The 12,307-nt window shown below is 39.2% G+C and overlaps 2 protein-coding genes across 5 annotated transcripts in view; one reads left to right on the top strand and one right to left on the bottom strand.

Annotated features, from left to right (window-relative positions):
- pigb (phosphatidylinositol glycan anchor biosynthesis, class B) overlaps positions 1–7,592 on the top strand; it is a 15,563-nt gene extending 7,971 nt beyond the window's left edge. For 2 of the 3 annotated variants that reach the window (XM_020605158.1, XM_020605149.1), the window contains exons 11-14: positions 89–308; positions 1,551–1,728; positions 1,805–1,929; positions 2,683–2,769. In XM_020605158.1, coding sequence (XP_020460814.1) covers positions 89–308; positions 1,551–1,728; positions 1,805–1,918 — 512 coding nt within the window. In that variant the 3' untranslated portion in view covers positions 1,919–1,929; positions 2,683–2,769. Of the gene's footprint in view, positions 1–88; positions 309–1,550; positions 1,729–1,804; positions 1,930–2,682; positions 2,770–7,503 lie in introns of those variants that run through there. The other variant, XM_020605166.1, reaches the window with a different exon arrangement.
- Positions 1,936–12,307, bottom strand: ccpg1 (cell cycle progression 1). 2 transcript variants are annotated; one of them, XM_020605124.1, is made up of 10 exons: positions 12,147–12,307; positions 10,696–10,785; positions 10,045–10,147; positions 9,274–9,347; positions 8,980–9,169; positions 7,499–7,828; positions 6,604–6,719; positions 5,124–5,243; positions 3,520–4,799; positions 1,936–2,792 (listed from the first exon to the last, which is right to left on the bottom strand). In XM_020605124.1, exons 2-10 carry the CDS (start codon positions 10,753–10,755, stop codon positions 2,606–2,608), a joined length of 2,460 nt encoding a protein of 819 aa, XP_020460780.1. In that variant the 5' UTR covers positions 10,756–10,785; positions 12,147–12,307; the 3' UTR covers positions 1,936–2,605. The 2 variants fall into 2 exon arrangements, with proteins under 2 accessions (XP_020460780.1, XP_020460790.1); XM_020605134.1 differs by lacking the exons at positions 10,696–10,785; positions 12,147–12,307 and adding an exon at positions 10,488–10,523.

Below are 12,307 nucleotides of genomic sequence, written 5' to 3'. Positions count from 1 at the left end.
TCCCAGTTTCACATCCAAACTGTGTTCAGCCTAACAGTGTGTGCCTTTTAACCATGCATGTTTTCTGTGTGTTTCATGTCTGTCACAGGGACCTCCTTGGCCAGTCTCAAAGCGTGGCGTCGAGCTGCGGCACTCGCCTTGTTGGTGACCAACCTATTTGCAGCTCTGTACACTGGCCTGATCCACCAGCGAGGCACTTTGGATGTCATGAGCCACCTGCGGATGCTTTGTGATGTCAACAGCACCTCCACCCATCCGCAGCCAGACGTCTTCTTCCTCATGCCCTGCCACTCAACGCCATACTACAGGTACACACTTGTCCACACCTGTGGAACAGTCAACATGTGGCGACCTGATGGGATCTGAATTGTTACTTTTTAACAGGTTATTTTTGGTTTCTTTTATCAAAGGAGTGGTTGAAAAATGCACACCAGTGATTCTGATGTAGTTTTAAATTCTTGGCAGTATTTTATTATTCAATATTTAAAAAAACTTTACATCTCATAGGTAATTAATGCTGCATTGAAGTTAAAGCAGCAGTTAATGATTTGATAGTGGTGACAATATGATATTTAAGTTATGTTACCACAGCTAAAATTAGTTTTAAAAATACTGTTTACAAGCCTTAGATACACAATGTTAAGTAAAAGTACAAAAGTATTAGCAGTTTACATTAATGTACAGTATATCATCATATTTGATAATTATAATGATGCATTGTTGTTTGTGTCACCTTAATGTTGCAGCTGGTAAAGGTGGAGCTAATTATTGGTGGGTAGCTTTCGAATTAGCCACTAGGGATCAATAAATTATACTGTATTTTGTCTAGTTAATCTGATTCTGAGTAACTGAAGTTATCCAACAAATGTAGTGGAGTAAAAAGTAAATTTTGCCTTTAAAATGTAGTGAAGTAGCAGAAAATGAAAATACTTGAGTAAATTATAGATGCCAAATGTCAATATACACAGACCAAAGAATAACGATTGTTGAAAATGTCTTGATATTTCTGGTGTTCACGCCGAGCACCCAGCATTTTAATAGTCTATGCTCATTTTTCCCCACAATTATCTTGTTAAAGATCATTTTAAAAAACATTCAGTAGATGAAAATGTTGTCCATCAATAAACCAAGACTTGTGACTGCGCTAACTTGAAACTGATGGATAATGCCACTGCTTCCCCCCCCCCCCGCAACCTGCTGTGTACACTGTGATCAATAATATTTAGTACTTGAGGAATGACTCGTAGTGCTGTTTACATTTTGTCCCTCCCTGTATGTCAATATTAGATGTAACCCTATTGAATCTGACTTAATCTTTTATTGATATTCAGTTCCATTAACTTAAGCCACTGTATTAAACATGTCACATCTGAACCACTACATTTAAAATGAAAAATCAACAAGTCAACATTAACTTTTCATTCTGTTTTAAATTTGTTGCTGTGTTGATACTTGACTTTGGGACGTTCAGGATGTATTGTACTTGATTACTTTGGGACTCTGTAGATATTGTGCTACACACAGCAGCCGATGCTACTCTCTCCTTGTAGTCACGTCCACTGCCCGCTGAAGATGAGGTTTCTTGAGTGTCCTCCAGACCTTGGAGGCGAAGGCTATGTCGATGAAGCCCACAGTTTCTACGACAACCCTCTTCACTGGCTCAGGACATCGTTTCCATACAAATCTTCTCTGCCCACTCACCTGGTTCTGTTTGACATTCTGGAAAAGGTAAGAGTTCACAAATTCTACATCTATTTGTGGAAATGTTAAAATTCCCTAAACTCTTTTTTTTTTCTTGCTGTAGGAGATCTCCGTGTTTTTGCAGGGGAATAACTTTGTGAGGACAGCAGAGATGTTTCACACTCATTTTCCTGAGGGAAGAGTCGGAGGAAGCATCTTTATTTACAAAAGGCACTGACAAACACAATGGTACGTTTGTTTCCTCATTGATAATGTTAGGTGATTTGCTACAGGAGGAATAGTTTAAACTCATAACTTGAAATATCACATCAGATGTTAAGAGTAAATCAGTTTTTCCCCCATAATTAAATTAGATGTGAACCTATTTTTCTAGTTTTTTCCAACTTGGGTACAGTAAAATAAAATTGCCATGTCCAGTTAAAATAAGCTTGAGGTGGAATGTGAGAAAAGCAGCTTTTTAAACTCGAAGCAAATTACAACCACATCACACAAACCTCTTTGTAGCAGCTAATTAAAACTACATGGCTGTACACCAGGACGTCCTCAATGTGGCACGTCTTTTTTAGTTTAACATAGTACAGGAGCTGGGTTCCCAAGTTAAAATTTTTTGCTAAAGATTTTTAACTTTTCTATACAGAAGTGCAATTTCAGTAAGAAATAATCAGATCTGTAATTTACTGCTTCACTTAATGTGAAATATTAAATGAACTCCTCACTCCCATGGTACAAATGCCATATCTTCCACTTAAACCTAATGGCTACTTCATTAAATGCAAAACAGCTCAAGGTCATTCAGTAGCATTAAAAGGTAACATTGTGCAAACTTACAAAAAAGGAGACTTTGCATCTAAATACAGCCCAACATCAAACTTGTAACTACAATCTGAAACCAGCTGAGATCTTTTTAGTATTTGGGATCAAACGGCATCGGACCAAGTTCTATTTTGACATCAGCCATGTGTCTGTCTGCATTTCTTCCAGATCTGCTCCACTTGCGTTCACTGTGTGATCGAGATCTGCTTCGCTGCTGCTTACGCTGTTGCTTTGGCCCTGGATCCTTTGAATCCATGTCAGGTCTTTCAAATGGCCCACTGTGATTCAAACACACATGACTTGAACATAAGTGTTACACTTATAAATGCATATAAGGAAGGTGTAGCACAATCAGATTTGCTAGAACTTGGTTACTCTGATTTCTTTCCAGCCTAGAGGGTCCAGTGAGACACAAGTCTCTCCTAACCACTCTTTGCCCCTCCTTCATCACATCTTGTTTCCTAGCAACAACCTAAACTACAGATGCCTGGTTGTGACAAACTGAACAAAATGGAGCCTCCAGTCTGACGCCAGTGTTAGTTGTCTAAAGAGTAAATGTGTCAATCCAGCTCCTCCATGGCTGGCTGTTTGAAATGAATACTCGCAGTCTGAGAAATGCTTCTTATAACCTTGGCTAGGTAGCAGACGGGGCTAATTTACAGGCTATACTTTGAAAACACAGGGCAGAGAAGCTGTAATAACAGAAGGCTGAAAAGTGTCTTGGAGGGGGGTAGTATAGTTGAGAGACACCATGTCCTGTCCCATTTTCACTTGATTTTTCAGGCAATGTACCAATTCTACACAGTCTGTTTTCCTCACATTAGTAGCAGATTAAGTCTTTTGTTTCAGGGAAAGTTCCTGGACCTCTACTGTTCCCTCGGTTCTTCAGTAAAAGTTACTTTATGGAAAGGACACAAGAGGAAATCAACATAGGAACTCTTAGCATAATCTAGAAGAACCTGGTCTTAAGAGAAGAGAGACTGAACATAGCTGAAGGAGACTTACCTTGGGCCATAGCTTTTTGTGTATCCCTCTCCAAAGAAGTGCCTGTAGATGTAATCGCCAAGATCTCCAAACACATTATTGTCAAGGCTGTAATACTCATGCATGTCCGTCAGGTAATCCTCCACACCACTGACAAAGTCTGTGAAAAGCATCTGGTCATGAATGAACAGTCCATTGTGGAAGAAGTTTTTGATGAACATCTCCAGCTCTTTCCAGTGGTGGAAATGGTGGACCTCCTGCTGCAGGTAGCTCTGCAGCAGCTGGTGAAACTCGTCTGCTCTAATTGGCTCCAAGGCTTTGTTGAAAAGGCTCATTGACTCCTGGTAGGCGCAGTCAAAAACCCCGGAACATCCTTTCACCTTGGATCTGTGGCTGTTTTGACCTCGACTGTCGTGAACTTTGTCACCTGATTTCCTGGTGTTGTCATATTTTTGTGTAGGTCTGTGAGACTTGTAGAATCTGTGCTGCCACAACTCTTTCATAGTCTTCTCATCATATCTCTTGTTATAAAATCCTCTGGCCTTGTTGATGAAAGCTGAAGCTGAATCCTTGAAGTGTCGGAAAGTTGATTTGACAGAATCTGAAAACTTCCTCAGGTTCTCCTTCACGGCTTCCTTTGCTTTCTTAATCTGCTCCTTGTGGTGGTGGACAAACTCCTTGGTGGAGTTCTTCACCGCATCAAATGTCTCTTTCACTTTCCCTGCCATGGCCTCTTTTGGTTTTTTCACTCTGGGCTCTGTGTCTCCTTTGGCCCTTTCTTCTTTGGTTTCCACATACAGCCTCTCCCACAAGTCAGAGCGCTGCTGCTCGAAGCTCAGCCTCTTCTCCAGCTCCATCAGACGTGACTGTAGCTCCTCTGAACCAGCCTCCTTTTGAGTGCCAGGAATGCGACTTCTCAGGCGATTCAGCTCTCTCCTCAGTTCATCTGTGACCTTCCTTTCCTTGTCGAGCTGCTTCTTCACTGTCTGTGCTTCAGCCATCGATTCTTCCCTCTGGCTGTGGAAGTTTCTGATCAGCTGCTTCTCCTCTTCCAGCTGATCTTTCAGCCTCTGGTTTTCCAGTAGCAGCGAGTCAGTGCCAGCTGCCATTGTCTCCAGATCACTAATCTTAGAGCGCAGATTTCTCAGCTCCTCCTGCAAGGTGGACAGAGACTTTTCCTCATGTTCCAATGAGCTTTTCAGCAGCTGGTTTTCAACAGTCAACCTCTGTTGCTGCGACATCATGTTAGTCCTCTCCTCATCTCTCTGTGTCAGCAACATTTCCAGGTCATCTCTCTGTGCCTTAATGGGAAAAGGAGGACCAGAGGGAAAATTACAGCTTTTACAATGTTTGCATGAATCACAAATATTGAAAATCATTCAGCATCTGAACAGCAAAATAGGAACATGAAAGGGTTTATTCAGTTTTGATTTAGTTTATACTCACCGTTCATGCCCATGCACTGGTGGGCACACGCTGAAATAGTCATGTTTTTTCCAGCAGTAACTATCGTTTAGGAGGACTGCAGCGAGTCGAGGGTGAATATAAACGGTTCTGGTGCACGCCATGGTCAATACAATTGTCAAGCATAACTCCTCCTCACCAAAACATTTATATTGTGTTACCTGAATGTGCGCCTGTTTGCTGCTGAGCTCCTGGTTCTCTTTCTTTACTTTCTCAATCACCTCTGTGAGCAGTGAAATAGGTTTTTGCTCATCCAAGTCATCCAAGCCAAAGTGTCCCCTCTAAAAAGAAAAAAAAAACTAGTTATGGTCCAGTAAACTCATGGTTACATGGGTCACAACTCCTAAGTGTGACCAAATATGGATCATTCCACACCCAAGTAAGCAGGTCGTCAACAACACAATTCAAACTCTCTTTGCAGCAGTGAGTTCAAAATCATCATTACAATACTCATTTTGCATTTATTTTATATCACCAAAGTGAAACCTGGATTTTCAAGTTAACTGCGAGCTCATAGTAATACTTAATAATTAGGGCTGTAAGTCGCGATCCTATCTTGATTCTCTTAGCCAGTTATCTGATGTTTGCGATACTTAAAAATGTCACAATCCAATTTCGATTTGATTCAGAGGCTGTGATCGATCTCAAGCAATATTATCTGCCTATTTCACACTTATTTTTATTAATTAAAATGTAACAAGTATAATTTAAAAAATTTGAGCTCTTCTGTTCACTTTCAAAAGATATTTACAAACCAACGTTTTTGAGATGGGAAGCATCTACTGTCATATGTACAAAAAAGCTGGGCTTAACATTTCCTACATAGCAGTAGGAGTTTTGTTTAAAACTTAACATTCACACTTACTGTTGTGTCCTTTTTAATATAAAATGCTTCCACATCTACTACTTGTTTCTGATGGGACAGTTTACTTTGTGCATTTTTCTTGGCTGCTACAAGTCGAGGCCAACTCTCATTAAGCATTTTGTCACTTGCCCCTCTCACGCAATAGATAAAATTCCAGTCAAATGTGTCCATCCACACTGATGTAGAGACGTGTGAGACGCGTGTCACCCTTGGAGCCCCCCTGTTTTCTATGCTTCATGTTTCTTCTCAGTGGTGTGTTTAACAAAATGTAATCCCCACAGACCCCTTGTCCGGTCACTGTCTCACTGGCAGACAAATGCCTGTTCTGATGACAGTGATGGCGCACGGTAGTCTGAACAGATCAATTGCTTCATTAACTTGTGCGCTGTTCACGTCTCGCTTTTAGGGTGAATTCGCGGTCTCAGAATGCTAGTTGCGTTGCTAGCATTACAAAGAATGAAAGACCTGTATGTTGTTTCTACTTCTGCTTTAGTCTTGATTCTGATTCAGTCCTTTATTTGTTGGCTATTTTGGTGGTAGATTCTAAGGCGTTTGTGGGGCCAGTAGATGAAGCAGCATTATATTAAAAATTTCTATATATAGACAATGTGGAGGATTTCTGTAATTCTGATCACTCATTTCTTTATTTCGTTAGAATAAAGTAAAAATAAGTCGATAGGAAATCAGTTTTATGATACAGAATATGTTCCTGATTAATGTAATGTGTGTTCTGCTGCAAATGTTTATTTTTGCTTCAGCTGTATGTAGCCACTGACCTGGTTTGTAAAAGGTTGTTCTCTAACATGTCGTTGAAGCAAATCACTCACACCATCGAGCTCATTCATTCGGATTTTCTCCACTGTTTTCTGTTTTCCTTGAATCTGCATCATGGCTGTGAGATTTGTAGCAGAGCAAAAAGAAACTCTGGTCAGGGAGGCACAGGACCTGAGGACAATACTGACACAAACTCCATTTCTAACGCTGCAATGGGAGTCTGATTGGTGGATAATCAGTGCTACAAATCTGTGTCAGTGATCTCTAACAGAAAACCACTGCAGAAATGAAAGAAACAAGCACATCAAGAGCCACAAATAGGACATGATGAAAACCTTGTGGCCATGCAAAATATGTGCATTCATTTCTGCTACATGGAAAGTTTAAGGTAATTATACAACTAAAATTGCTACATACCAGGTCACTATCACTAATAACGTATGTACATCATTATCTATGGCAGGATGTTCTGTTGTATGCTGGAGGGTTTTGTTTGTCTGCTTTCAGCTTTACAATTCATTCAAAGGGACATGCATACAAAAGCTCTTCATCACATTTTAGCTTAAAACCTTGTTCATGCAATAAGTCTTAACTGTTTGCAAAGCACTTGTTGCATTGAAGTTGTATTTTGAGGGCCCATATTTTTCAGTGCAGTCTTATCAAAGCTGTTTGTTTTTAATTATACTTAAAATAATACAATTACTGGAAGATAGTACACTTTTTAATCCATTAATTTTAGCAATACTGCACAGGGCTGTACTTGGTTTTGTTGTATAATTACTTTAAAAACTTTCCATTTAGCAGAAATAAATGTACACTTTATTTCCACAATGTTTATTATTTTTGTATTTTCTATATTAACAATAAAATTCTCTAATTTGGTGGTGAACATCTTACTAAAGAAGTGTCCACAGCCCACGCTGATGGCTACGATGAGGGCGAGCACAATACATCTGTTGAGGATGCCGCTTCCCTGGCCTGGCCTTTGGACGTCTGGAGCAGCAGCAGGTTTAACTTGAGTCTGCACCACCTCCTGCTTCTCTTCTTTGACCTCCTCCTCCTCCTCACTCAGACCAGACTCCAGCGCCTCTTCATCCTCAGTCTTTGTCTTGATGCTCGTTGTATTCTTCCTCAGCCTACGTCGTCGTACGACGGTACTGGTGCTTTGTCCTGCCTCATCCTCACTGCTGCTTGAGTTTGTCACTGCAGGCTGCTGCACTGGAAAAACTTCAGCAAAATACAAAGTTACGGTTGTAGTGATAGAAAGAAATGAATGTATTTTAAAGATGGTGCATACAAAAATAAAGGTTCAGAAACCGTGCACAAGTGATGTTAATCATGCAGATAAGTGTCACCAAGATAAACTGATTCAGTAAATGCCCAACAATACTGCTACAAATTCTTGATCCAGTGTTTATGAAGCATTTTTAACGTATTAAAGCACATTCTATAAAACTGTCGTGCTGAGTTACAGGAGAAAATCAGTACGACTCTGGTGTCTGGCCCAGAAATAACACGGCACATAACCCCTGTAACGCTGCAATGTCACTTTTATAATTTGGTTTTTGGACAAATTAAACAAGATATAGCATGTTAAATAGTGAGTTTTTGTTACCTTAAGCACAAATGGAAAGTAAGCCCCAGAGCTTCGTGAGGCTTCATCAACTAAACACTACCATACTGACAAATAAGCCTTTCCCAAAGTATCGAACTATTCCTTTAAGTAGAACACAGCTAAAGCAAACTTCTGAAATAATTAAACCAAAATGAAGACACTCCTAAATCATTTAGATTTAGTGGACCATTTGTTGCTAAATGTTATATCTTAGTTTTCCAAAAAGAAAAAAATGCAAAAAAATCCAGCCAAGAAATTCACACCCTAAATTGGTTTATGGATAAAGGTATTAAACTAAAGCTCTGACTTTAAATATTATTTTTTTATATTAATTACATTTCTAACTCAGCCAGACACATGCACATATGGTCAAACTACACTGGACTTTCTTTTGAACATGCTTTAAAAGAAGCACAGCTGGTTTAAATCATTAAACAGGTAGAGTGCTCTTGTCAGCAACTGATCAGAATTAGTTGTGTGCATTGCTGAGCAAGCGTAGCTTCCTGTTAGATTCACTTCAGTTTCACATCTGACAACCTGGTAAAGAGCGGCCTCCAGTGAGCTGACTCTTCAGACGGTAGCCTAAGTTCACCAGACTCTGGGGAAGCTTCCACTGACTCAACATCAAACCTGCTTTGGTGGAACAGGCAGAGGACGAAATGTTTTTGCTGATGTGTTGACTGTTTGGCTGTGAATGGAAATAAAATCAGCCTGCTAAAAAAAAGACATGAGTCTTGGTTAGTGTGTGGTTGTGTAGGCGCACCAGTCTCTGGAGCAGTGAAGGCGTACTGGCTGCTGCAGGACGTGCCAAGGTAGAATCCCCCACTGGCTGCTGCCTCCTCTCCCACCTCTGCGTGCTCATCCTCCTTCAGGTCTCCCAGGGTCATGATGTCAGAGTGATCGCTGGAGGACAACAGAGTCACATGCTCCTTCCCTGTAGCATTGTCTCCGGCCTGCAGGTGGTAAGACCAGGATGTTTGGTACAGATTGAAGCAGCAACAAAGCGGTTCTAGATTGTTTAAAGAACAGTTATCTGAAAGTTATTTTGTCTTCTCACCTCTGAGCAAACTATGGCTTGTTCACCCAGTGTGTCATCAAGTGAATCAGTGCCTCTTTGTTCTACACACACAGCTGAAATATAATTCATATAATGACAAATGAGTTATAATTACAATGTCACAAAATACTAAACCACACAGCAAAAATCTAGTTTATAACAATAAGTCATTATTAGAGCTGCAGCTCAAGTATTTCCATTATTGATTAACCCGCTGATTACTTTCTTGATTAATCCATTGAGTGTTTGGTTCATAAAATATCAGAAAGCAGTCAAACAAAATGTGCATTAAATTCTCTGAGCACATGCTGAAATATTTAAATGTTGTATGTTTTGTCTAAAGAATTGTAAAAAATCAAAAGGTATATGACATAGCTTTGTCAGCTTTTACACTGAAATTCATTTTGGATCCTGAAGGCAACTCAATCCAAGAAAGAGACACAATTAGACCACACAGTTGCAACACATACTGTATAACACTTTCCCTAGTCATACATATAAGGGATAAAAGTACAACAAAGACAGTAAAACAAGGTACAAAGTGTGAAAGGATCTTGTCAACTATTTAATTTAAAATGGAAAGTTGATATGAGTTTTAAAAATTAGTTCATGACTTTGAGTTGTTCTACGAAGTAAACACCACTAACTGGTATTCAGCCAAATGAGATCTGTCAGTTCCATATAGTGTATTTGATTTTGTAGTGTCACACACTTAGCAGTTTAACAATATTACTAACTGTTAAACCGAGGCAAAAACCTGAGGTTTCTTACCACCAGATACAGAGGCCTGTGTGTCCTCCACTGGGGGGCGCTCTAGCAACTCAGCTCCATATTCCACTGTGGCCTCAGATGCCAACGTCTCAATATCTGAACCCTGTAAACACAATAAGCAATTCAAACTGTCCATAATGAGAATTATGCCCTTCTCAATTCAGCTCAACAAATACTGCATTATTTGATAAATATTGATAAGAATATAAAGCATTCAGATAAGATGTTTCTATAAGAGATGATTTGTAGCTAACGAAAGGTTCCACACAGTAGAAGATAATTTGATGACTATTTGTTTTTCAGAAAGCCACAGAGGTGTCCTTGTCTTGCAAACTTTTGACACACAACTGATTTCTATATATTAGTACATTTATTGACAGCCACAGCTAACCAACTGCTGAAACAATAGTTAGTCATAAAATACCCTTTTCTCATCACCATACCATGTCTCTGGTCAAAAAACTGTTCACCTCCATGATCAGAAACACCTGGTACTAATCAGCTCAAGCTTCCTTAAATATCGTCCCACATGTCCAAATAAAGACATAGTCCCTGCTGACCGGAGGTGCACACAATGTAGCAAATGCATGAAAAACAACAACAATAAAAATAGCTCCTACAGATAAGATTAAGGAATCATGATTTTTGTACCTCATTGCTAATGATGGTCCAACCACAGGATGACTCTGTATCACTCGACGTCTCTGACATGTCTGTCAGTTGTCGGCAATGTACAGGGATCTACAGGAGATAAAGAGATTTGGAGGATGCCGTATGTTGTGGTGAAAAACTTAAAAATGTCATAAGCTTAAAATTTTGCACATTATGCATATGACAAATAAAAAAATTGTGACCCCTGTATTTTTGCCCATTAACTCAACAACCCATTTGGATTTTGAGGTCCACAGAGTTCTTTGGATTTTGTGGCTTGATTTTTGAATTATGAGACTTTATATAGCCTAAAGAGGTGTGTGCCTTTCTTTTTTAAAGATAATTATTTGCCTTTATTTGACAGGTGATCATAAACATGCCGATAGGAAACACAGGATACAGCCAGAATCCACCCATGGACACTGCACTGTAATCATTCACCTACATGTGTGAAAAACTGTCCAGTCTCTGGATACATCTCAAGGAAAATAAATCACTCCATGGTCTGGAGTGCCACAGCAAAGGCTCTGAATATTTTTTTAACTAATAAAGAGATTTAAGTTTTTTAATTTTTGATAAAATTGCAAATTTCAAAAGCATGTTTTCACTTTGTCATCATACATTATTGACTGTGGACTGATGGGGAAAATGGCATTTTTATTGATTTAAAATTAAATCTACAACACACTAAGTGAAGGATTAATTTCTCCACTGACCCCTACTAGGAACCAGTGCTGGAAAATAAATGAGTACATTTACTCAAGTACTGTATGCAAGTACAGTTTTGAGGTATTTGGACTTAAAAGTATTTTCATTTTCTGCTGCTTCATGCTTTGTTTTCACAACACTTATTACGTTTCAGAATCAGATTAATAAAACAAAATACAGTATAATAATTACAGGAGAATTATTTATCCTGGGTGGCCAATTCACAAGATTCTAATCAGTAAGTTATTTAACTTATAATTCTTAAATTAAAAACATATAAACATCATATGGTAGTTGAAATTAACTATAAATTCAAGCTGCAACATTAAAGTGATGAACACAATAATGCATTATTATGAACCTGAGACTGATAACTCGTATTCGCCATATGAATAATAGTGTATAAAACAAATAAACAAACAACCAGATGTAACAGCGAACTCCAGCGGTAACACACCACAGTACCAGCTAACGGATGATAACTACTGTGGCCTGTTAGTCAACGTTTAGCTTCTTCCAACAGAGATAATAGCTGTAGTTAATTCTTGTTCCGTCTTTTAGCAGTAAGTAACAACATTTGGCAGTTATTTCGCTGATAACCAATTTAACGGGGTAATTATTAACTTCACCGCTCAGCATCGCTGGAACATATCATTAAAGCCGTGTCGAAGGGGTTCATTATCTCTACAAGCTATTTTACATCACCGGCCTTTTAAAACCCTAAGAAAAAGGATTTAACTCACCGGTGTTTTTGCCCAGCGACGACGCAGCTGACTGCAATCAGCTCCAGAATTATTGCAGTATGCCCTAGCCCAGGTTATCCGTTGACAAAACCACAAAGACCACTATAAGGGAAGTGTAGTTTTAAAGTATCAAAGCCTGACCCGCAAAGCAACGCGTTTAC

The sequence above is a fragment of the Monopterus albus genome, unplaced genomic scaffold (genome assembly GCF_001952655.1).
Source record: "Monopterus albus unplaced genomic scaffold, M_albus_1.0 scaffold4.1, whole genome shotgun sequence".
NCBI lineage: Eukaryota > Metazoa > Chordata > Actinopteri > Synbranchiformes > Synbranchidae > Monopterus > Monopterus albus.
Note: the sequence above shows the minus strand (reverse complement) of the source record. Positions and strands in the feature narration are given on the sequence as shown.